General features: G+C 38.9%; 1 protein-coding gene across 1 annotated transcript; it reads right to left on the bottom strand.

Annotated features, from left to right (window-relative positions):
* Window positions 1–10,625: 10,625 nt before the first annotated feature.
* Window positions 10,626–25,032, bottom strand: LOC111219323 (opsin-5-like). The gene is made up of 5 exons (XM_022741958.1): window positions 24,945–25,032; window positions 24,689–24,851; window positions 22,842–22,969; window positions 11,239–11,573; window positions 10,626–11,126 (listed from the first exon to the last, which is right to left on the bottom strand). The coding sequence occupies exons 1-5, from the start codon at window positions 25,030–25,032 to the stop codon at window positions 10,626–10,628; spliced, it is 1,215 nt and encodes a 404-aa protein (XP_022597679.1).
* Window positions 25,033–26,957: the final 1,925 nt, after the last annotated feature.

The following is a 26,957-nucleotide window of genomic DNA, read 5'->3' as shown; positions in this document are numbered from 1 at the left end:
GAAGCAAGTGAAAAGTGTCGACTGATTTGAGGGTGGGAAAACATCTCATATACATCACATTGTTTTACTTCAATGCATAATGTATCTCACTGTGTCTTAGGCATAAGAAAGAATCCATAAAAACACTCGAGGCTAAGATTGAGCACACATAATGATAAGATGAGTGTATTTTGAATTAGGGTTAATAAATCCATGCATTCTAAAGGCATTCACAGTGTATTGGAAAACTCAGAGTGAATGTCTTTTAGATCTAAAACTCTGCAAATGGATTACAATTCTGTTTTATCTTTATTCTAGTTTTATCCATATGCTGTTTCCCTCCAGTATGTAAAAAAAAATAAAGAACAGAGAGTATGGAGAGTCCACTACAGCTTAAGTCTGAATTTGATGAAAAGAAAATTCTTATGGTGCAAAAGGGCCTTTTGGTCTGGTTACATATTAGCGTCAGCAAGGCTAGAGATTTCCTTTTAAGAGGAGCTAATTATTCTGACAGGTGTGATAAGAGGAGATCTTCTGGTCTTCGTTGATGTTCAGAGGACTGAATGAGGAGCATGAAATGGTAAAATTATATTCTCTGTGGTTTCAGGAATAAATCTTCAGTATGATTTAGGTCCCTGTTTTAATATTAAAGGCCAATGTTATATAGTTTTTTTTTCCATTTTGTTCATTTTTTGCAGCTTCAACAGTGGCAGACTTTTACTAGGACATGCACGCTGTATATCTGGAAAAAAGCTTTGTGTTGTGATATTGTTTAATATTTGAATTCTGTCTAATCTAATCCAACACTCTGCCAGGCTGACAATCAAATTAGACTAATATCCTGTGTTATGTTATCCTGTGGATGGCTCTTTCATGAGGGAGGAGATTGGATCTTAATGTTCAAAGATGAAATTATGTATACTGGCAATGTAGTGCAATTTGGTTCAGTAAACCATACAGTCTAATAGAGCGAAGACTAGGACAGCTGCTCTATATGAATTGTTTGTTTTCAAGGAGTCTGCCCACCGGCACCAAATGCCTGACTTTGGTCTCAACAGATACACTTTCACATTATGAGACGTGGAAGTAGCATCAGCAAAAAAAGAGACAGATAAAATATAAAACCAAGTACAAGACAAACATGAAGAAAAATCGATGAAACTGGGAGAAATGCTACAAGCAGTGACATGTTAGTGAATTTGGGAAAAAAATGTCTATTAAAATAAGTGCTATCTCTGCTACTGAAACCTTACTAACTTTACTTCCTTGCTTTATTCGTGGAAATCCAAAACATCCTGTGAATAATTTTTTTTCAGCAGTTCAAGTGACTGTGTACACTAGGAAATTGGTATTTATCAAACGTACATATGCACAGCTGTGTTAACACGGCAAGGTCAGACATTATCTGCCTCATCAGCGTATATCTTCCCTGTGAACATAAAAAAGCCAATGAAATATACTGGCAATGCAAGCACTGGACGGTAGGATTAGTGTCCTTCTCCAGCTGTTGTAGTGCTGGCATTAATGAGCTCTGCTTATCAATACCATCATGCTGAAATGACTGATGCATTTCTTTCCCTTGTAAATATCTTCTAAAATACCCCAAAATAACATGTTTACTTTCAAGTGACAAAGGCCCAGTGCTGGAAGGAATTGTGACTGTTAAGCAAAGTAAAGTGACTTTGTCATTGAAGTCTGCATAGGGAGGGGCTTGTGGTGGATAGATGGATCAACAAAATCTCTTCCCCTTTCCAACTACAGTCTGTCTTATGGATATAGATAGATAGATAGATAGATAGATAGATAGATAGATAGATAGATAGATAGATAGATAGATCAACTTTTCAGAGTGCACAGCAGAACGAAATTGCGTTGCACCTGGCTCACGAATATAAAAATATTGCAATTATAAGAAGTTAATTTATAAATATTAATTTTGTTGTTTTGTTTTCCAAGGAGAAAGTGTTAGCAAGCAGAATGAAAGGGAGCTGTGTTTTACAGGGGTTATCACTTAGCCTAGCTCTGATGAGTGCCGTGCTTCTGTTTTCTCTTGCACCGCTCACGTCTCTTCCGTATCCCGGTACTGCTGGTGGAAAACTCCACTGCTAGGTAGGCCGAGACCTCGTACAGTAACCAGGGTCAACTGTTGCTAAACTACTAGATGTAAAGTACGTAGTGCTAGTGATGTTTGGCGATCATAGTCCAGTTTTGCTACGTTTGGTCAATAACGGGAGCCAGCGCAGCCACTGCCATATTGTTTTGCAGAATTGGTCCAAATCTGTTAATGGCACTTGATCATTGATCATCAGAAGAAATATTGTAATCGCACAAGTTGTGAATGGCCACTCATGTTGTTATAAACACTAAATACCAGCACGTTCTGATCAGCCACCGTGAGCATCATATCCGTAACACGACCTGATGATCCTGGAGCTGTGTGCAGGAACTGATTTATTTGTCGCCAATATATGTAAATAACACTTGATGTCTGTCAGACTGCTGTAGACGAAAGTGTTTAATTTTCCCCGAGCTCTGACAGTCCGTCACTGTCAGAGCTGGTCTGGTATAATTAATAATGAATATTATTATAATTAATTTATCACATTCACATATTCTGTATATGTATCAACTGATAAATCACATCACGTGCTTTAGAAATGCGAGTTAACATCGTTTTCTGCAAAAACTGCCATCACACTCAGTTGATAAATGCAGCCCCTTTCATGTCAGTTGAAACACCAGTAAATCTTGTATGACAGTCACACAAATTCATGATTGACTTGACACTTACACTTGGCTGCTGCAGTCCAGCTCACATTCACGCATAACTCCCCATCCTGAAATCCTGCTCGATTGCGGACCTGGCAAAGTGTGGGTGTGTTGGCAGATGGTTGTTCAGCAGGGGCATCTTGTTAAGGTGCAGCAGCCGGATCATGTCCATCTGTTTGCATACACTGCCACTGCTCGCGCCTACGCTTGAATCTGCGGGGTTAATGCAATAGGCCAGGTGTGCAACAGGACAATGAAGCAGCAGCAGCAGCAGCAGGTAGTGCTTTTCAATATGTGTTCATCGCATGAAGTGGGAGAACATCTTCTCTCTCCTAATTTTCTCGAGGTCAGAAATGTTGCTGAAATGACGTTTAAAGATTAAGATTAAAACTGAGACCTATCGCACCATAGCCTATTATGTAATGCTAATGTTTCATCTTCTCATGAGAGGTTAATGATTCCACTTCCACTCCTTTTTAATTTGTTATTTTCTTCCACACAATATGCTCACACATACATAAACATCAGGAGACAGAAGCAGCTGTGTCGAGTGTAGTGTGGTTAGTAAGACTTGGCTTTCTCCATCAACAAGAAATACTCATGAATCTCGATCAATAGTCCTGTTTTGGAGATGCAGAACACTGTGACAAAACCAATTAGAGCTAAAAATCCATGTCAGCCTGCTAAGAGATTTCCCACAAAGACACTCTGTGTGCGTGCGTGCGTGCGTGTGTGTGCGTGCGTGTGTGTGTGTGTGTGTGTGTGTTGTAATCCAGAAAAACCATGGCTAGAGGGGGAGGGGGGAGGGGGGAGGGGGGGGGGGGGGGGGTTGGTGAGACAAGCAAACAGCAGCCACAACAGCTTACTATAGCTGACCTCCTTCTCAATGCATTTCTCTCTTTAGGCCTTCACATCTCAATGGAAAAAAAATATTATCAAAACTATTAACAAGACACACATGAACAGAGGTCAAACTAACCATTGACACCCAAACATGCTGTTGAAAGAAATGTGTTGACTCTGTATATCAAGACAATCTTAAAGACACCCTCTGATGAAAATCGAGAACATGTAGCTGAGTCTCTGCTAATCATATTGATTACAACTGCTGTTTCACGTGTCCACTTAGCACAATGCCTGATCCAGATTTTTCAATGAGGAAATAAGCATAGATGTGCTTACAGCCCTATTTTTTGATTTTGTTTGACTCTTTATGTGGGGAAATCATGTTAAACAAAATATTAATCACAGCAGAGCATTTTTTACATAGTTTAAAACATGTCTGGAGAGGAACCTTCATTACATTTAGCTTCAGCTTAGACTGCATTGTTAGAACAAATCCTTTGAGGCATTTGGCTTCAAGACTCAGCTGTGGTGTTTGCCAATTTGTTCAGTCTTGCTGATTATGGACAGAAAACATGTTTTAGCATATATCAGATGGCAGTACTGGCCAGTCGGTCACTTCTCACCACATCTCAACTGCTGTTCCTCTGGCTTTTCCTCCCGTGCTTCTATGACTTTGACATGATGCTAGATTTATAGTTTTGTGTGTTATGGTTAGATGTTGCAGCATAGGAATGGCGGCTACTTGTGTAACGTTTGAAGCTATCATGTGCTTCCTCAACTATGTGGATACACATTGGGGCTATGGCGAAAACTTGCGTTGTCTATAATCCATCTTAACTTTGGTGAAGTGTTTTGTCCAATTCTTTGGTTTATGTAACAGTTAGTATTTCTTTACAATGAGCATTACAGTCTCACAGAGCAGCCGGCATGGCTGTAAACTCTAGCTGAACTAGTGCACACTGTATCTTCATACTATAAGCTGAAACTATTAAAAACAATTGAAGAATGGAAACATAAAAGTAGTGACATTCTCATTCATGGAATCCTGAATTATATTTATTTATCATACCATTTTATCCCAGAACACATGATATGCCCTTGGATAGATGCATTTAACACTTTTCATACAATCCTCAATATTTTTTCAACAAAAGATGTAAACATTTTTCACAGTGCATCTGAAACTTCACTAACAACAATGATAATAATTTCAATAATTATAATGTAATAATATTTTAAAAGCTTTATAGATAGATATACAAACATACATATATGTACAACACATTACATTCAGCCTTGTTTGTGTCTTAGAAACTGGGGGAGAGGGTCTGCAAAACTTCTGACGTGTGTGTGTATTTTTATTTACATATGCCAGAGTAAAACAGTGCAGTCTAAATTTGCAAATCTCCTGAGGACAGAATGTTTGCTTTTCTGAAGACAAAAGGAAAATAGGGATTCACACAAAGACTCTGCATTTCAGCTGCAGTTAGAAGATTCAGATTCTAGTTGCATCCTTCTGATCGCATTTAACTTTATTTACAGCGGATTATCACAGACATATAGAGAGCAGTGCGTATAGGATTTATCACATCATTCAGACCCAGTGTACGCTTAGAGAGTTCAGTAAGTGCATTATAAAGCATTATAAATACTGCATAAGGAATTTCTGCTGATTCAGAGTCTCATGTCTCAAATAGGATTAACAAAGTCTTTGTCATGTTTCCCAGGCTGCATCTTGAAAGGTAAGATTCAGACAGTAAAGAGAGTTAAGATTAGCACGTTTAACAAAAGTGTTGATATGATGCCTTACACTGTACTGGTGACAACAGAGGATGTATTGATGCAAGGATGAATGATAACTGCATCCAGCTCCAGCTGTTTCATGCACACTTCTGAGATATCAGCTCTTTAATTTTTCCATAATTAAAATCGCTTGCAGTAAAGTGCTCATCTGAGCGGCTGTAATCACATCAAACACTTCTGCTACTTGGATTCCTTAACATTAATAGCTGTATATCTCCAATTCAAATTCAGCCACAAGAGCCACAGATACATTCCATGATTAATTGGGAGGTAGAAACAGTCACCTTCATAGAAGCTGCATATACAATAACCTCATAACAGATTAAATTTCCCACTTGGATTATTGTGTCTCTGTGGAGCCCAGCATCACCATAGTGGGAAATGGAGCTTAAATAATAATAGTGAAAAGTAATGGCTATTATATTATGGCTGTGTGATATTACTGATCTTGCTATCAGGATGTAAGTTCAGCTAAGTCTACCCTCTCCCACAACTATTAAGAGGGATAAAGGAAAATAGATTCCAGCTGCAGCGAGGGAAGCCACAAACCTTGAAGCTGTTTTCCACTAAAACCTTTTATAATAAGAAAAACATGGAAACACTTTTCTACACCACCAGTCAGAAGCTGAAATAACAAAAAGAAAATCCATCACCCCCATTTCAAGACACTGCAAGGGACTTCTCCATCCCCTATTTATACACTCAGGCTGATATTCATGATAATATATGAATTAAATTTGGCTTCTGTACATACACATAATACATGCAAACCAATGTCTACATGAAATCCCTGACATCTGATATATATATATATATATATATATATATATGTGTGTGTGTATAAATATATATATATATACACACTGTATGTACATTGTTTGAATGAGTAAAGCCAGTGGAGATGACCCAGGTGGGAATGGCTAGTGGTACAGATTATACACCCAGGTTCTTGCAGTATTTGTTCCTTGAGTTGAACTGAATAGAAAAAAGAGACATCAGAATCAGATTTTCACAGTTGTGTTTCCTGGTTTGTACGTCCATCTTTGCCCAAGAACAAAGGCTGCCCAGCACAAGACTGGAAGCCAAGTCGTTGATATGTATGTTCTTTTCATGGTAACCTGCATATTGATAGAAAAATATGAACATCCAAAACAACATTTTGACTTTGACAATGAATATAAAGGTGACTTTAACTTTTGGTTCCAGCATGAAAATCCTCTTGCATTCCACTAATCCTTCAACTTTTACACCCTTTTTCTCCTAAATCTTGTAGCCAACATGAAACCAGCATCAGTCTTGATATAGCAGAGTAGTAAGTACAATTGTGCAGCTTTTTTCCAGTGAAACAACCGTACCATATGCAGTTAATAGGCTACTTATCACCTCTTGGTTTATCCTGGAGAATATAAAGCAAGAAACAGTAATGAGGTGCTACCCTGTACATCCATGAAATTGTATACAATAGTTGTTAGTTACGGAGATGAAAGAAAGATGAGGATATCATCCTGATGAAAATGATTGACTGTCTATGGCAGTAGAGAGGCTTGTTTTGTCTTTGCAAACAGTGCTTCTTTTCACAGCAGTAAAGCTTCTAACATGTTCCAACCTTGATTCGCTAAATAATTGGATCTGTTTTTGGAGTAACAGCAAAAAGTCAGGATTAACTATGCTTTGGTTTTGGGTTTAACAAATGGAGTTAGAGGTTCAGTGGGGAAATCCTGGATTCGGAGTGTGAAACAGCTGCGTATTCAGACCGAAAACAGCACTGCAATACGAAAATAAATGCTTTAATACTAGTGTGTATTGATGGTGGTGTGTTGCTTTAGGCACTGGTGAGATGAAGAAATATCAAGCCAGTATCATATTGGACGAATCTACACCTCATGATTTATGTCCAGTGCTGATGCAGGTGGTAGTGTGCAGGTCATGTAGTGAGGCGCAAAGTAACGATGTGGAGATGAGAACCTTAACTGAGGGTCTAGATTGCCTCACCCTAACCATAACTTAACAAGTTTATTTGCCATAACCACAATCTTTTCCTAATCTTGACCTTTATCCTCCATCTCAATGTTGGGAAATGAACAGAATAAACGACCCAGTCTTGTTACCAGGGATGTTCACTTGTGCATATTTGACTGGCCAGTACAGTGTGAGCCCTCTGCTCCAATGTAGTGACCTTATTGAAATGAAGGAACGGGCTATGTTTTTTTTTTTCATGCAGTGCTAATATTGGTCTGAATACGACCCAAGCCCATAGCAAACAGTTCAGTAAGCCCTGAACTAACAAGGGTCTTAGCCCAGGGCTACTTGTTTTGCGAAAACCCCAAGTGGGGTATTAGTTCAGGTGGCAGTGGTGGTTTGGTATTATTTTCTTCAAGACACAGACGTAACTACCAATGTTGGAGCAGTAATTTGAGGATTGCAGCCAAGCAGCAGAAAACATACCATGTGCTAACGTGGTTGTTTTGCATGACTTAAAGCAAATTATTTTATGATGAGGTGAGAGAACGAAATGGGAACTGCTTTTACAGTCAGGTATTCTGTTAAAACTGCAAGGAACTGCAATCCTTCCTCTCACGGTGGTAAAGAAAGGAATCATGACATGGCATGAAAGACACACCAGTCAACCACAACATGTGCTTGAGCAGAGCTTATTAATCTTGTCCATGGCAGGTCTTTTTGTACTTCCATTTGATGATCTATGCTGCCTGGGGAAAAACGCTAAAACTGCTTGATGGACAAACACTGCGGTTAAGCTCAACTTTGCTCGCTGGGCATATTTTTATTGGTATAATTTTGGCAGGTGCTGAGACACAGCCTTGTGTCTTTCATGTCTTTTTATTGAACAACAGCCCCTCTGTTTTCAGAGTCAAGAGCAGCACTAAAGACAAGTGGCCTAAATCCATGCATAGAGATAAAGTTAATTTCTCCTCTATTGTTTTAATGGCTTGAGGAACATGTTTAATATGCTCATTTCAGCGTTCTCTTTTTTGTTGTTGTTGTTTTTGTTGTTTGTGCGTCAGACCCAAAATAATTTGCTGATACACTGTTAGTTTCTCTGAGGAACTGCACACTTGTACTTCTGCCCATGAAAGCACATGCTCACAGAGGCACATTAGAAAAATACGCACACATACAGTATAAATAAATCACACAATGTTTCTTTCTCTCGCTTTCATGCACACACACAAACAAGCTTCACTAAAGGTTATCTGAGCAATTTCAAAAAGATAAATCCAGTTTATTACAATTTGGCTTCTTTTAATAGGTTTGGCCCTCACTGCTGTTGGTAATATGCAATCTACTATTGTGGCAATTAAACTTGAAAGTAATCTGATGAAAGCTGGAATAAGGTTTGACCTCCTACAGGTTTTGAACAGAGCCCCAGAACAGTCAAACTTGTTTAAAAGAGGAAATAAAGGCAAAATTTATTTCCCCAAATGTCCTTTGTAAACATCCATCACAGTTTACTGACAGACCTTGAGGCACCTTTGACCAACTGAATTTACCTAAACTGCGCGCACACACAGTTTTCCTCTGCAATTAAGCATTGTTATCTGCTTTACACATGCACTTTGTTTTAAAAATAAAGCAGTTTAGTCACAGTAATCTGGCTAAAATATTGGTGTGTTTAAAACCTGTTAATCGTCCAAATATTCATTTCATGCCTTGTCAGACTTTGTTATAGCCATGTTGCTGTTTACAAATCTCAGCAATTAGTTTAGTGAGCACATTTTCATTGTAACCAATGAAATGCTTAATAAATAACTAGAAACATGAGATTAAGACCCAAGTTGTAAAAAAAAAAAAAAAAAATTCCTTCTGTTTCAGACTGCTGCAGTGGTCTTTTTTTTTTTTTTTTTTAAAGATGACTTAACTTCCTGATTGTACCTGATCAGCCTCCTTGAAAATATCAGATGTCAATATTTGAAAAGCTCTCTCCCCTTCTGATCTTGCTTGTCCAGCATGTTAATAAAAGCCACCTCTCTGCTTTACAAACACAGATTTTATATCATGGCCTAAAACAACCGCACAACTACAACCCTGCTGCTGTAGATAAAGATGTTGTTTCTGTTAGATAAAATTGAACAAGACATTTCATTAACATCTGATTATTACTGTTGTATTACTTTCTCGCAAAAAAAAATAAAAATAAAAATGTTGACATTTATATACTGTCTCTCCCAATGCTACAAATGTTTTGTTCAATTAGAAATGTGTGGCTTATTTCACACTGGTCTTCAGAAACTTTACATTTTGATTAGATGCTCAAACTGTTCTTCTGTTGCCATCTTCAACATTTTTGCCTTGAGGTATCCAAATAAAGTATTTTGGGAGAGAAAAGACCTTATTGAGTGTTACAAATTTGGATATACAAAGTCTTCTGCTTCTATAATTAAGTCATGCCCTTTATCCTGGACAATTAGGCAAAATTGGCTTTGGCAACTCCTCTTTGCAGAGGATCAATACATCAGCCCTGCGGTAATATGTCCACATTCATTTTTACACATGTAACAAAGAGCTCACTAAGCCTCAGTGCTTTGTTCTTAACCTCACAACAGGTCTGGTTCATGAAGAGGAATGTGGAGGCTGACACACTGTAATTGGAGCTTAGTTTAAACCTTTTGTCATTTATCTTCAGGAATGAAGAAACATGACTAATTTACTATTAAATAACAACTGCAACCCTGTGGTCCTTCAGTTTGAGACATGCATGAATAAATACGTATAACATCAAATACATCATCAAATACAGTACTTGTAATAAATACATAAAAGGTAGTTTAAGGAGTACAACATTTCAATATCAGCTCCTCCCTGTAAATCCAGCCTGAATTGATTTGCATTGATTCTCAGTCCTGTTTGCTTTATGTTGAGCAGGTAGTTATTGATGCAAGTTAACTTGACCTGATGAAATATTGATGTACACATCTGTGGTTGCATGTTGGCTGATTGGCTCACTTATCCCTCAGTTTTGGCTTCTACCTTTGTAGTCATATGTTTTTTGGCAGTATCACATATTTGAGGCATGAAACAAGTTCTTAGTTTTGACCTTCAGAGTTATAACATTTTTCCTTCAATCCATTCTTGATCTTTTTGTTTTTAATTACAGTTTCAGTTTTCCCTAACTTGCAATTAGTGTCTTTCAACTTTCATTTTTGCCATTTAAAAAAAAATGTCCCCTCTAATTCTTTACACCTTCTTAGTCTCTTGCTGTGTTGGCTTCTCTAGAGGAAATCGCTCTGCATCTCATTGGAGAGCTGACTGACAGCCACCTCACTGTGCAGTGATCCTTTAAGTATCCTGGCAGTCTGCTGGGGGCTGTAGTCTGTAAGGTTTTCTCTGGCACCGGTGACTGTTTCAGGGCAAGGACAGTGTCTGCAGCTCCTGTGGTTATCTGGTAGCCCATTGGACAGCCTTGTAGAGTTGCATTCTTCTTTGCCATGAGACTGCCTGCAAGTTCCCTTCTGCGCAGAGCTGTGGTGAAACAGACATCCGCAGAGTGTCGTTCTGCACTGGGCCACATCCCGACACAGGAACTTGCGGAAGTTGGGCTTGAAAACCAGATAGACAATAGGGTTGTAAAGGGTGGAGGACTTGGCAAAGATAGCTGCCAGAGCGAAAGCCATGGGTGGTACAGTTGCTGGGTTACCAAACGCTGCCCACATGGACACAATAGCATATGGACTCCATGCTGTCAGGAAACCGATGCAAACTGCCACGGAAAGCTGAAAAGAGGAACACCACACACAAAATATATTTGTCATGTAAACACATATTTACTATCTACTAATATATTATATAGTAATCTTGGAGAGTGAGCCTACAGTATGCATTTACCTTAATGATAAGTGCATGTGCATTGGTGATTTTGTTCTGTGGGGACATATGCTGCTGCACAGCCTGGCGGGAACCCCGGACGGTCAGCAGGATGTATGTGTAGGACAGGAAGATGACAGTGCAGGGCACGATGTAGCAGAAGAAGAAGAGGCAGATGATGTAGCTCATAGCTGCAGGGTTTTGGCTGGGCGCATGCCAGTTGATGCAGCATGCTGTACCGTAAGGCTCTGCCCCGTACTCTCCCCAGCCCGACAGGGGACCTACAGCAAAGACTCCAGCGTAGCACCAGACCCCAGCGACCAGGAGGCAGGCGTGGCAGTACGAAAACTTGTTACCTGAGGAAGAGTGTAACCGGGCAGAGACAGAGGCAGAGGAGGGAGAGTTGGGGAAGTGATTACTGACAGATGAGGACATAGAGGAAGGATACAGAAACAGCAGCATAGCAACAATATGCTACTGAAGCATATTGAGTCTTGTTACCTGATGCTGATAACGAGCAATGAGTGAGGAGGAGAGAGAGGAAGACAGAAGGAGGAGGAATTGGAGAGATATTGTCTAATAAGAGATGAACAACTTGGTAGGAAATTTCCCTAGGATGAAGGATGAAGTAATCTTCATAAGGCCTGGGACCCAAACATAAACATTATTCCGTTTGTAAGGAGAGTAGCTGCATGGCATGTTTATTTAGAGGCCAAAGTATGTGAGAAGGTACAAACCAGCCTGAGCACTGTGCTCACAAGACCTCAAATAAGGAAACACGATATCCACTATCTGGATCTGGAACACAGGGAAAGTTTTTGTGGATTACAATGTTAGTTTTGCTGTAATCATGGATCTGATTTTTTTTTAATTTTTTACGTGCAATTAAGAACTTAGACAGTCACTTACACAATGATAGTAGTTTTTCCAGCTTGCATTATATTTGCATCAGGATTGCACTTGTGTATCTGGTCAAACGGGAAAAATATGTAACCCCCCTCTGCCACAACACTGTCTTCATGATTTACAAAACTAGCCTTTAGTGTACTATTATAGTAGGTGTGGGAGACCAGCAATGTTTTGCAGTGGGAGTGCATTGCTAGCTTATTGGTTACTGGGGTTTTACAGATATATATAGTTTAATTAAAAATAATTAGGTGCATCTAAATAGTGAAAAATCTATTATTCTGCACTATCATAGTTTTACTTTCAAGAAACAAATAGACTGCAGTTTGTATAAACATAAAAAGTCACAAGAGTGTAGAAAGTAAGGTCACTACTTCCTCTTATTTATAGTCACTCTGTTATCTCTCTTCACTCACCACTCTAGTGATGATGTGACATACGAATTTAAAGTCAATAGCAATAGTTTTCTTTGTACAAGAAGCAATTGCTGCGATAATAGTTGTACAGTTTAATCCTTGTATTCTGTTCATATTAGGACATATTAACTGTGAGTATTCTGCATTAATGATGCGTTTCTGTTCATTATACTCAGAGCATTATACTCATGTGCCAGAGTGTGGATAAGGGAATCCATGGGAAACAGTGAAACAGCCCTTAACAATCAACAGTAATTTATTTAGGCAAGAGCTTCTTCAGTGTGGAATCACAGAGGAGGAGAACATTGAGCCTTATCTATGATACCACACAGCCTCTTCAGCTGGATGTCATCCCCTATGACAGTTCAAGCTGAGGGTGGGATGGTGGTGGTGAAGAAGCCCTGTGGAAGTCGCTGAACTGTGTGGTGCTGGCGAGGGGGGCTGGTTAGTTATTCCAGATAGCTTTTATCTGATGTGACGCATCCCTTCTCCAGCTATCTGAGTGGCACATGAAGGATTCAACCTGAGCCCTTTTTACGCAGAGAGCTGAACTCAATTTCTAACAAAAGCCCTCAAACATGTGCTCTTACATTTTAAATAGGTATGCACCAAAGTTTTTTTCTCCTGATGCTAATTCTGACACCTCAACTCATGGTATATGCCAAGATCAACTACCGACCTGATACCAGCTTTCTGTTTCTTCTGTCTGTGTACTGCAGTGCAAGTGCTGTGACATGCAGAGTTCTCTAGGTGAGGGTTGAATTGTACACATTGTGGTTATATACGCCTCCTCACCATTCAGCCACCAGGGTACCTCCAAATAATTTTAATGTGAGGTAACATGAGGGATTGCTGTGGCACTGAGTTGGATGCTTGTTGTCTGTTGCATTAATTTTTTTTAAAATGACCTTGACAAAGCAACTACTTTTTCCAGATCTCTCAAATCTTAGCTGATAACCAATCCACTTAAATTATAAAGCTAAAGATTTTCATGAAATCAAATCCCAATTTTTGATACTATGTATAGTGTTCATTTTTCTAGTAATTATGTAAATACCTTTCCATTTAGCAGTTCTCATTGTAACTGTCCACCTGCTTCACATTAAAAGTGTTCGACATGTGATGGCTTTTAATGTTGATCCTTCATCCAAAGAGTGTCTAAGATAACAGCCATTTTTTGCCAGCAGATAGCTTTTAACTTTTGCAAGGCTGTAATGGAACAAGAAGGAGCAGATAACAGAGACCTGTCAGATGAGGAGCTGCAGGCAATAAGATGCACATCTGCAACTTCCCTTGGTTGTAAAAACTACCCGCTCTGTGCACAGCATGAAATCAGATTGCTTTTGGAATTACTTTTGACCAACTATTTTATTAAAACAATGTGAGCTTGTTTGGCTGCACTGTTAAATGATATAACAGCTGCTCTTCCATTATATTCCCATTATATCTGACACAGTAGCTGTCACCAAATGAATAAGGACTGAAATCTTAAAGCAGCTATAATCAATATTTTTTACAATAACAAAGTATCAAATGACAAAGTAAAAACAATATTAAAGGATGAAATGTTTATAGTGATGAATCTGCAGAGAATTAGCCCCCAGATCTGCAGCTCCCCTCGGCTTTACGGTGCTTTATAGCATCTTTCAGCTCCTTGTTTAGGTGTCTGGCCCACAGCTGAACTGTTCTGGTTCACTGTCATTGCGTTGTTGTCCGCCACAGCAGGCAGCTGTTTTCAGTGTAAAAACTAAAAACCCAATGCACACTGTCTTCACAGCACCAGCACAGCAGCAGACAGGCACAGTCAGTGACCAAAGTGGAGCATTTAGCAGCTAAAGAGCCAGATATTTCCCTCAGGAGTTGAGTGCACATGGTCTTGGCTGTATTGAGTGTCAAGGAATAAATTTGGTTCCTATTGTGCAGAGAGGGACCAGTCAGTCCATGAATCTGTGCTGAATGTTCATGCTGACACCAGTTTTTACCCTGTAGTCCACCATGTGCACTGTATGTACCATTTCATACACTGCCAGATTATTATGAGTGATGTTGGCTTAGACTGTGATTGAGATCTATTTAAACTCAATGGTGCCTGAGAGGCCTCCATTTTCACAGCCAATTCTACTCAGAATCAGGACAGATTGATTCTGTTGTCAGTTCACTGTAAGACAGTCCTCTTTAACTGTAAAGCAATTCCCCAGCTCCCCTCTACATTCTCTGCTATTCATGCCGCACCTCCCTCTTCTCATTACACCCACTTATTTAGTGAACCAAAGAGGGTGAGGATGAGTCCTTCTACCGAGAATTCATCCATCCTCAGTCTTTTGTTTGATGGATTTCGATCCAGCGTTCACAAGTTCATCAGCGCTCATCCTCTCTAGATTAAACCAAACAAGAAGCACTAGATCCATGTGCTGCTGTTAGATCACCAAATGAAGGGTAATTTGTCAGCAGGGATCTATTAAGAATAGCAATATCCACGTGAGGTACTTCAGCTGTGACAAAAAACTAATAACAGAGAGGAAAGGAGAAGCACGCTCACGCTCACCCATCTCCCCAATGCTCCATCTCTCCTGATACCTAGCTATGCGTTTCATCAGTTGCACCTCGGAGCATGTCCTTTGCTGCTTTGCTCAAGGACATTTCAGCAAGAGCATGACATACAGTTACAGTTACAACCTGACATCCTCTATAAAATGGTTTAGGATAGCTTTACACAGGGGTTTATATGGATGGTTTTTAAACCTGCATGTGATTAGTGTTCACCTGTGTGAGCTTTCAGACTGTCCCTGAACCATACACTAATACATACTGCTCATCAGCAAGAAAATCAGGCCAGCAGATTTAAAGATTGAAAGACTCTGCAGATCTTGTTTTTCTCTTTTTGTAGTTTTAATATTCAGACTCAGACAAATCCTGTGGAGTGTTTAAAAAGATGATGCAGTTTATTAACTTGGCATAGAAATATTTGCAGAAAGAGTTTGCTATCACATCAGCTCTGTGAAGAAATGTGTGTAGACTCTCTGCACAAGATATTAATCCCAGTTAATAATCCCAGTCGGATATCTTTCAATACTTTTCCTCTTTCACAGCAACATAGAAGCTATTTCATATTGAGAAAATGTACTGATTTCACTGAGTCACAAAATTCACTCACACTTATCCAGCCCAATTAAACCAGATTTTATTGTCCCTTGACTACTGACACAGTAGCCTGTGTTCAATTTAATGTGATAATCTTTCCATAATTCCACATGTGGAATCTGAAACTGTGTCAGAAAACGATAAATATTAATACTTTTTACTCTATACCCCAAAACCCAATCCTCTGACACTGTTCCATAAACCCCGTTTCTACACTGCTGGTTTCTATACTCATGTTTATACAAATCATTCCATGGAACTGGCTTGTAAATTCTTCATAAACCCACTCCACTTGTTCACATGTGGCAAACTCTTAATGGGGAAATTGCTTGGTCATTGCTAAGCTTCTTATTCATGAGATGATGAGCTCCACTTATAGAAAAAGTAGTAGTGGCAGAAGCAATTTGGCTTTCACGTGTGGGACATTTTGATGTTCCCCTCTACAGCCAAAGAAAGTAATAGCTGCTGCAGTTTTAACGCCTATGCCATCTGCAGACAGTGAGAGCTGCTACTTTTTGGTTTTATTGTTGCTGTTTTCCTATTTTGTTGCTTGTGTGTGTTCAAGGTTTTACATTTCACAAATAAAATTCAGTTTGTGGCTAAAAACACCAATCTTTAGTTTATGTTGATTTTCTAGATTTATTTTTTTGGGGGGGGGCATAACATTTAGCTTTTTCAGGTACCATCAGACAAGTAAACTTAAGTGTTAACTGTCTTAATAAATCGTTTTTTGTCTGTAGCTAACTACTTAAATCATAAAGACCATAAATTATCTCAATGACAGTTTATAGCTTAGGTTTATAGCTCAGGCATTCACTGCAGAAGACAGATCGAGATCAGTCTGGGTTGGTGAGGGTTGATTACATATTGTGATTGCCCAGTGAGCCCAGTTCCGACACACAGCACGCAGCATGCTCTCATGTCAACCATGAATAACAGGCACACAAAGAGGGCCAGTAAGAGAGTTATAAACTGTAAGAACTTGATGGATTTTTTGATGGTCCTGCTGCACTGGTGGGCCAGTGCAGCAGGATAATATTATTTTTTGGTTCATAGACTGGTGGGTGAATGAACAGGCGCGGGATGGGTAGACTAACGGGAGATTGTGCAATAGTTATTTGATTGCGAAATGGTGCTGTTCTCTTAGAAGGATAAAAATACAACATTTTGTTCTTAAGTGGTACCTACGAGCAATTTAATAAAATTAGGGGATATAGAAAAAAATTCCCACGTTTTGTTCAGCAAGATAACCTTCACAAATGAACACCACTTTTATGATTTTTGAAACCTAAATACAGTCACCAGAAGTAAAAAGCTAGTGTTAAGCTATAAACAAACTACACTACAGTCGCATAACTTCAGTGTCACCACCACTAAACTTCCAACATGTAAATTGATTTAGCGCTTACTTCTTCTAAAAAGCCTGTCCTCTCACAAAGTTAGTCATAGTTTGCAAGAGCGTGAGAATAAACACAGTGAGGATGTAAAAGCGGACTGTTAACATTTTCTAGTTCGTTTGGGTTTTCTTACATGACTAATGACTCTGCTTAATTTGTCATGTTTTTGTTGAAGCTCTAGTGTGAAGTTTTACTCTTGTATGACATTTATGTGACTGAAACCTTGTCCCAACCAAAGCATTATATGCCAATTTAATGATCAAATCTCACAAACATGATCAGGTTGTATTCATCAACCTGAAATGAGTAATTTGTGACAAGTTTTTGTAGTTAAGGGAGTTTGGTGAATCTGACTTGGAACACTCATACGAACAAGCGTCACTAAAAAAAGTAGAAAGCAGCAGGTCAGTAGTGCAGCAGCTTCAGTTTTGACTTACACAGGACATGTAGGTCTCCAGTCATAGTTCAATACACAGTCATGTAGTTCAGTGTGTAAAATGGCAGCAAATTTGAAGCCTAAAATTTTGCTTCAGGTCACAGTTACACTTGAAAAGTGAGTAGAAGAGAGGCGTTATGCAACCTGGGCAGAGAGCTGTATTGATTACAATAGACATTATCTGTTCTGTCAGAAGTGCGTGCAGTGGACAACTGAAACAAGTGGCTGAGACGCCTCCTTTGTAGACAAGCCGTAACATAACGCTGATGGTGATAATTTCTCGCCAGTCTGAAAGTGCTGGTGCTGCAGGTCTTCAGTTATTTTCCGGGACAGATTCTGGGTCATTCTTTGTTTTTGAGCGAGTGCGTCCGTGTGTTTGACTGGGGGAGCTGACTGTTATGTTATATAAACTAGTTTAGAAACAAGAGGACAGCGTGGTTTAACAGTGTGTCTGTAAACTGTGTACATTTGTACAAGGTTCCTTGCAGGGAAGTCTCATAAAGGCATAATTATTTGTGCTTATTTGCATTTCAAACACTTTTATTTGTGAGGCTTGTAGTCTCTGGGGTTTTACACTTTGCATTATAGACTGTGTTCCCCTGGAAAACAGACAAGAGGAGCCTTTTAAAAACACAGCCTTGACTTCAGTTATAGTGTGCCTATTAGCAGCAATCGTGAATGTACTGCTGTCTGGAATAGACTTCTAATTCTACTCAGAAGTTGCTAGCTGATGCACTAATTTTTCAAAACCTTGTGAAGTTGGATATAGACAAAGCCTGTATTAGTTCAGTTGTGACATGTACATGTGAGCGATGTTCACTGTTCAGCTGTTTTTGATACATCATCCAGGCTGCCAATCAGTCTGCGACATGCTGCTGTTTTAAGTTGTGCTAATTTCTTCTACAACCAAATCTATCTCTGTCAATCTCTGTTTTCCTAATATGGTAATGATGCTTTGTCAGGGCATCTTTACTTTGTATATCGGGCATTATAAATCCAATTGATGCAGCATATGTCAGATTAGCTGTGTTCTGTGTACCCCTGCGGTGTGTATGGGCAAGTTAGAGTGTGAGAAGCCCATAAATGGGAGCACCCCTGGATTCTGCACCCCTGGATTCTTCACTCCAGGATACAGATTCCTGTTGTATGTGTACTGCTGAGTACAACTGTGCATCCATTCATACAATATGCAGTTGAAGAGAGTTGATGTGCTGAGAGTGTTTCTGAGTGAAATGAATTATATGCAGTTTCTCTCAACTGCAACCAGCTCATACATATTTGATGTCTCTAAATTAGTTTAAAAATTGATGATTTATGAATTATGGCTAAGTCGTGCCGTGACAAATGTTATAATTTTCACACAAAATAAATCTAATGATGGTTTAATGAGCAAATTACGAGAGACTGATGATTCTTGAAAAATACTCATATTCAATTAACTACCTGAAAAAACATAGCTAATGGCAATGTCTGCATGAGAAGACTGGTTTAACATTTTTATTCTCACAATGTATTAAAAAAAAACAAAAAACAGTATGGACCCTAACTCAACTGTCTGTGCTGCTTTACGAGATTTGGCTTAGATTCAGACAATCATGTAAATAAATCCTCAATGGCTTCAATGGCTAAAAGATTAATTATGCAATTTGTATAGTTAGTAATTTGCTGCTTTAACAGCAGTTAATGCAATGGAAGGTGCTCACATGCACAAACATCCAAACACTTAAAGACTGGGGAGTGAATGTTAAGTGAAACTGCCTGATAACTGAGGTAACTGAAGTCACAGACTTCCAATACAATTACCATGTGGTCATAAGCAAGTACAGTAATCAGTAAAAGAAATTTGTAGGAGAGAGAGACAGCAATAGAGAGAGGGGGTGGGAGGGAGATAGAGAGAGCTAAATCCCAATATGAAAGAGAGCATTACATAAATTTAATCCAAAACAGAAAGCAATCCTAACTCAATAATTAGCTGACCCAATTAATGCCCTTGAACAACATCAGAATTAATTTGCATGATAATTTGCATGATCTTGACTTGTCATGTCTGCTAATCACCAAGAAACCTACAAAAACAATAATGTGGAGGTATGGATGTTTTTAGATGACATTTGAGTGGCCTCATTGGAGCTTTCTTAGTTTTCTTGTGTTGCTTCAACAATATCAAAGTATTGGTTGCCAGGTGTCTTTATTACTGCCAATTAGCAAACGCAACTGATTAACATTCCACCTGCATTGACCACACTTAGTTTTTAATTGTGACTAAAGCGGATTTCATTATTTCATTATTATCATTCCACCTAACTTGCAGATCTTTGACATGTGGGAGAAATTCAGGGCAAGCTCACACAAACAGAAGGACATGGAAACCACACACAGACTTGGGTTCAAACACAGGTCCTTCCTGCTGCATAGCAACAACACTGACCACTCTGTAACCTTGCTGCATATAAGAGTGCAGACTTTTGTAACATCTCACACAACAATTAAAACTTTTATTTTAAGCATCAAAGGTCATTAATTGAACTTGGAAAAAAGTAGTCTGACAAAACAATGCCAACTCAACGTCCACTTATTAGCTTTTTCCAGAGCTTTAAACATATATACATACATATACACAATATTACATGGTCTTCATCAGCGGATGGTGCTTGTTCTGTTGTGGAAATGGATCTGTCAACATGCAAGCTCAGGGGCTTTGTCCATACCATGTAATTTACTGGACTTATTGCCCCTGTTAGCTTATAAATTAAGAATGATCAGTTTGGCCTTGCATTTCAACAGATCCATCTCCATGGAAACTGAGCAAACTCCAACTGAAGAAGACTCTGTGATGCAGTTGAAAGCTCCAGAAAAAGCAAGTAAGCAGACTAGAAAATGGACCGTGAGATGGGATTGTTTTGTCCTGCATCTTTTTCATTATTCTTAATCAAGTGTAAATGCATCCTAAAAGTATTTGAGACGGACTGGAATCAGATTGCTCCAATTGCTATTCTAGATGGATGTTGAGAAGGTGTAAATGCATCTATCTCTCCAAGAATTACATCATCCTTACTGCTCCCGTGTTTTATTATGCTAGTAATAAGCAGCCTGTGGAAGAAGGCTCTTTGGGGTCTGTCCTCTGTGATAATGGCAGGGAAATTAGCTGCCATTCTCCCAACCTTATTAAAGGGTCAGGAAAAGGTCTCAGTGATTTCATCCCAGACAGTTACACAAAAGGTGCATTGAGCCGTTAAAGCCAATTCCTGCTCAGTCCAATCACTGAATGATCTGTATGGGTAGGAAAGTGGCATGAATGAGAGCCATGAAGATGATTAAACTTTTGGCTAGTGTTAGTCGGTAGCTGTTCATTTGCTAGGTATTCAGTAATTGTTGTCACTAAAACTGCTTGAGTGTTCTCAAACAGCTTCAGCTGAACGACCACCACTCTCTGGATTTGAGCCCAAAAAACAGGCATATGACACCTACATTTGTGATCTGATCAACAAACATGGATATATGTGGCAAGTGTAAATGACAGTGTATTTAATCGATTAATATGTATCTGGCCATGAGATATTTGAAGTCTAAATGGGGCCATAGCCATCCTCGGCATATGTTTATCTCACTGTTTTTATTCTCCTGAGCTCTGATGATGGATTTGTAAACTGAGAACATCTTACCTTAAGCTCCACTGGATTACAATGAAAACAGAACTCTTTCACCTAGACATCACTGTGACCCGTGTGAACAGCTGCTTTGGTGCTTTGAAAAATAATTTTTAATTGAATAGCTGCCTTGATTGTGTTTGACATCTGAATGTCAAACGTGAACCTAGAGTGAAGCCACATGTGTATGAATGCTTGTTGCCTGAACATGTCAGGAAAAGTGTTTCATGTTGGAAGCACCATAATGGCTGGACCTAAACTCGCAGCTAAATACATTTGTCAGTCCTCAAGGGAGTGCTACTTCCTGTTAAATCTACACACCTTAACGACAGTACAATAGACACTTAGGCGCTGACACCAGTTTTAGGATCTCTGCCTAACAAATATCCTAAAGGAGTTTTAAATCAAAACGCAACTGGACTTGATTATTTGTCTGGGAAGACGTTTCACCTCTCATCCAAGAGGCTTCATCAGTTCGTGTACGCATCTGACCAGGCTGGGACTGGTCTGATGATCCAAGCCTGGTCAGATGCGTACACGAACTGATGAAGCCTCTTGGATGAGAGGTGAAACGTCTTCCCAGACAAATAATCAAGTCCAGTTGCGTTTTGATTTAAAACTCCTTTAGGATACCATGACCTGGACAAATGAGAATATGCACAGGCTGCCTAACAAATAATGAACCTTAAACTAAGCACTTCTCTGAAAAGTAATTAGCTAATCAGCTACACTTAAGATCCCCTATTTAGCATTTAGCATAAGCAGTATATAAACATTTAATATATGGTTTATAACCCACTGTAATGTAGCTGTAAGCAGATACAAGACACAAGTATTAACAGGTTATGAATTAGAACACAGCAAAACAAACACAGTTGTATTAAAATAAAATATGTCTTCATGTGACTTGTTGACAAATACTGTACACTGAATGTCCTTATATCACAGACTGAAAGTAAATATAGAGAGTCTGTAACTCTTACTGTATCACAATCTGACAAATAACATCGCACCTCATGCCTGGTAAAGTGACCTAAATCACTTTAAAAAATATGCTGAAGTTGCAGTCTTTAGTCTGAACATATTTATTGGGCTTATTCATGGTTCTCATGAAATTGGCTAAAGAAACAGACTGTTCAGTGTTCCTTCACTCTGGCCCTCTGTAAAATAAATGGCACAAATTGAAATTCATTAGTAAACACTGACAGTGTGGATGGAGCCAGAACAAGGAACCCTGTTAATCGTGCAGTTCCAATAATTGGATGGCTTGTGAGCTTTTCAAACTCAGACCCTGCAGGGGAATACATTAAAATGGGATGGGAGTACATTAAATGACCTTGTAAACATCTCCTTATTTGCATAGCCTGCTGTTTAAAGAGGTTAAAATACGGCTTTGAACATTAACATCATTGTAACACAACCACTTTTAATTTGGAACAAGCCCTTGAGTTGCTGGCCAGACTGCTTTAATATTTCTTTCTTCCGATTCTATGCTTTTGGCTTGGAGGGCAATGTGGCGATCAATATAGGTAAAGCAGCCTTCTACTTAATCAATATCAATGAATGAATATTTCTAACACTTTGAGTAAATTATTCAACCTAAAAATAATGTGGTGTGTTACTGTGATGATGGTAGTTTTACATGTAATACTGAATTAAGCATAAAAACTGGTTGTCTTACCATAGTTTGGGCAGCAGACTTTGAGCCAGCAGACACAGGAGAGCACCGTGAGGTTGGTCAGACTGCACAGACCAAACAAAACACCACAGAAGGCGTAGACAGTACAGGTTGTCTTATTAAACAGCCACCTGAGCAGCGAGAGAAACAGAAGAAGACATTTGTTACAGAGTGTCTTCCTGATAATACAGCAAGATTTCTCAGCAAAATCCTTCTGGCCAATTACATCATTCATACCCGGTAGATGAAACAGGTAATACATTTTCTGGGCTTCCCTTGGGTCATTGCTCACTGCAGTGAGCAGTGATGCATTTTGACCCAATCATGGGACATATGACAGCTATTGCCCTTACATGCTCATGGGATTAGAGAAGAAAGCAGGGATGATCCAGGAGACATATGAGACACAAAGTGTCATGAACTGCAACATTTCATTAATCGTTTTTAATGCCATTTTTTTTGTTTCCCTTAGGCCCATAGCCAGGATTTTAGAAACAAAGAGATGTGCGTCCTAATTTCCCAGCACACCACCACTACCCCAAAGAAAAATGTAAAATTTTCCAATTTTATTTTTTTTCCCCATTTTAAAAAATTCATTCAGTAATCAAGGGTGTAGGTTTGGTGTCTTAAGTGGGTTGAAAGCAATGAAATCTGAGGTTCTTCCAGAAAAAAAGAAAGAAGAAGAAATGCTTTGCTTGGTTTATAACCATTCATATGGATTGGTCATTGTGCTTTCAATAACAATGGTAGTATAATAAAATATTTGAAAAAGGAGAATAGTAGTGTTAGAGTAGTATTGTTATTTCACTAACCCAACTTAAAATCTCATTGTGTTTCCTTTATAGCTGAGTAGAGAATGTTGTATGTATATCTTTACTACAGAGCAGGGATGAGTAATTCACTGAAAAAGTATCAAAACCAACACTGAACCAACATGAACTGTTCAGTCACACGCCTCCACCCTGTCCAATTAACGTTAGTCCACATTCACTCAAAGTGAAACTGGCAATATGGATGACACAAGCGCAAACACTGAGCCTCAAGGTTACGTCCACACTAATATGTTATTTTGTAAACTATGACACAAACACCCAAATCGCCTCCTGATTGAGTGTTATCAATAACGACAATGAGTGGTGAACGCAGCATGGATAGCGACCAAAGGTAAAACCACGAATTTGTTCAATCACTCGGAAAACAATCCCATTGCCAAATATGAAGGAAAAAAGAGAGAGACCGATAAGTGCCAAAGTAATTGTTCATTAATCGTAATCAAGATAAAAGTTTGAAATTAATTGTGATATTGATTTGAAGTCATATTGCCCAGCCATTCCCACAGAGAGAACTGAACTGTCCTTCGCTGTCCTCTTTGATTGATGTTCAGTCAGTAGTCACTAATGTCTTTTTAGGAGGATATTAACTGTAACATTATTGCTGTAACAGAGGAGATGGAGACACTTTCTTTCAGGCCTGAGAGGACGCCCACAGATGGTCTCAAATAAACTTTACCTACAAAGTTGGACACACTTTATGAAGCCTGAGAGGCAAAACCTAGGGCAGAAAGTCCATAAATTACTTGCTCCCATAAGCTTTATTGTGAGTTTCAGCTCATTCTTTAGCTGTGCAGCCCACAATTTCACTGTCTGGCATTATTCTCACCACTCTCATGTCATGTGTCATTCTATACCCAGTAGTAATTACACCTTTCTGTGTGATTATAATTGTTGTTACTCTCTTTGCCTTCTTTCTTTGTCCCTCAGGAATATATTGAACAGTGATGATCATCAAAGATGACATAGCAACAGATAGACAAAAAGGGAAAGACTGGTGGAAATGGAATGGTCACTCACATGTGAGCATAGGCTGAGGGGATAGCCAGTGGGAACAGGGTGATGGTCATGCTCAGGTCACTGATTGCCAGGTTAACCACAAAGAACTCTGCTGGCTTCAGGGAGGACTTCTTTCTATAGGCCACAAACAACAGGATCCCATTCCCCAGCACCGACAGCACACCTGGGAGACAGAGTGGCAGGGTATATAAGGATGTGAGCACATATTCATACAGTTAAAATGTACAAAGCTAAAGGAAAAAAACAAATCACTCACCAAAAATGGTATAGATAGTTCCCATGAAGATGTCGTTGTCTTTTGATATTCTGGACATGAGCAGAAATGTTTCTGAGGCATTTCCCATCTAGAACAGAAATGGAAAAACAGACAAAACAGACGGGGGAAAAAACAGGGTGAGAACAATCTTAAAACGTGTGTTTTTGCCTTGAGGCAATTTAAAAAAAAACAAGCAAAAATAACTTCCTTACAAATGTACATCCTGATAGCTTAGACAAGATGTAACACAAAGTGACTTGTGGATCAGCTACTGTAGCAATGCCCTAAAACTAAGTTGTAACAATAAACAGTTTAGCTTCACTTCCTCAACCTCATTACTGTTTTGAATAGGAGGCCAAACCAGATTCATACAGTCTCACAAAGCTTCTTGTGGCTCATATTTATGCTACTGCATTCACGATGCATATCCCTCACTGCCTCTTAAAATTAGATAAAACACAACAACCTAGTTTTCTGTATAATGGTTGCGTAGCTAACTATGAATGACATTGACTATGTCTCCACCTGCTTCTCTTTAATAAATTAGAACTTTCATTCAGTCTCATCAGAGTGCAGAGAAGAGAAAATGATTTTGAGGTGAAGGAAGGTGTTAAATTTGTACTTGGAAACAGAAGTCTGATCTTAGAAACCCGGCAGGCTATTTGCATACACAGCATGATCTGCTGCCAGTGCAGTATCCACTGTGGTCAAGGCAAGTTGTGGAGACAATCTTTTTTTTAAAGGAATTTACAAGTGGAAATAATATGAAAATGTACTCATAGCCTTTCTATTCACTCACTGACCAGTCAATCTTAGCTGATCCTAGCCACTCCCTGTTGAAAGGAGTTCAAGGTACTTCCATCTGGCCACAGATACAATCTGTCAACATGCTGGACAGATTGGCTTAAGAACTCATTTGTCCTAGATGCTGCTGGCCTTTTAAATAACACTATAATGTTGTATTTATTGTCCATTTATTATTGTTTGTCTGAAGGTTGTATGGTTACTATTGACAGTTCAACAAATTGCCCTTTGTGGATAATATTTATTATCCTTGACCCTTGTCAAGGATTTGCATACTGTAGGTACGTATAAGCACTTTCAAATGAGTGTCTTTCATATCTATATATGTACTGTGTGCATCTAAAACAGTCATCTAGTGAACTACTTTGTTTTATAATTTATCTAAAACCTTACTCAAATGATATCAAACAGCATTACACTGTTTCATTAACACATGCAATTTAATTATATTTCCATAAATTACCAGTGTTACGTTGACAGTTAGCTTAGTCATAACTTGCTACATTCATCTTTTTGCTTAATGTGAGAATTAACATTATAGCAGCACTCCTTGAGCATCCCTGAACGTGTCTTGTCTTGTGATGTTATAATATGTTTTGCCTTTTCCCCTTTCAAATGTTTCCACAGATTTTGAAAGGGGTTGAGGTCTGCTGACTATGGAGCGAACAAATGGGATATGAGGATGATTTATTAAGCCCTGAGCGGAGCATAAGATGTCACATTAGCAGATGAGCACACAGATAAGTTCCACAAATGGTACACTTGTTTCATACAAAGAATACATGGTGTACACAAGCAGTAATTAAACTGTCAATATTATGAAGAAAGCATACAGTATGTATAAAAATGCAAAAACTGTAGAGGATAATCAACTCATAAATTACATAAATAACAACTAGAATGGCAGTCAACAGAGCACATACCTCTGCCAAGGTCAAACAACACCACACATCTGTAAGGTCCAGATTATTATCTGGATGTGTACAAAACTGTTCAAAGTCATAGATCTCTACATCATAAATATGTCTGATTTTTTACATAGATCCATAGGCCTACATTATTTTGCTGAGAAATTTACAAAATTGTTGAAAAATGACCTCACTCTCTATCCACACTTCCTGTCGCACTACCAATATTCCTGATGTCTTGTGTAGGCTTGCAAGTTCATCCAACCTGTTGACCTGCAATCTCACATTCCCCATGATAAAC

The sequence above is a fragment of the Seriola dumerili genome, unplaced genomic scaffold, assembly GCF_002260705.1.
Source record: "Seriola dumerili isolate Sdu_G_001 unplaced genomic scaffold, Sdu_1.0 BDQW01000057.1, whole genome shotgun sequence".
In the NCBI taxonomy this organism is placed as follows: Eukaryota; Metazoa; Chordata; class Actinopteri; order Carangiformes; family Carangidae; genus Seriola; species Seriola dumerili.
The sequence above is the reverse complement of the archived record's forward strand: the minus strand, read 5'-3'. Positions and strand labels throughout refer to the sequence as shown.

Coding starts and splice junctions, on each gene's coding strand:
- LOC111219323 (XM_022741958.1), bottom strand. CDS start 25,032: ATGGGAAATGCCTCAGAAACATTTCTGCTCATGTCCAGAATATCAAAA. Junction 22,970..24,688: donor CCCTCAGCCTATGCTCACAT/GTGAGTGACCAT, acceptor CTCGCTGCTCAG/GTGGCTGTTTAATAAGACAA. Junction 11,574..22,841: donor AGTCTGCTGCCCAAACTATG/GTAAGACAACCA, acceptor ACTCTTCCTCAG/GTAACAAGTTTTCGTACTGC.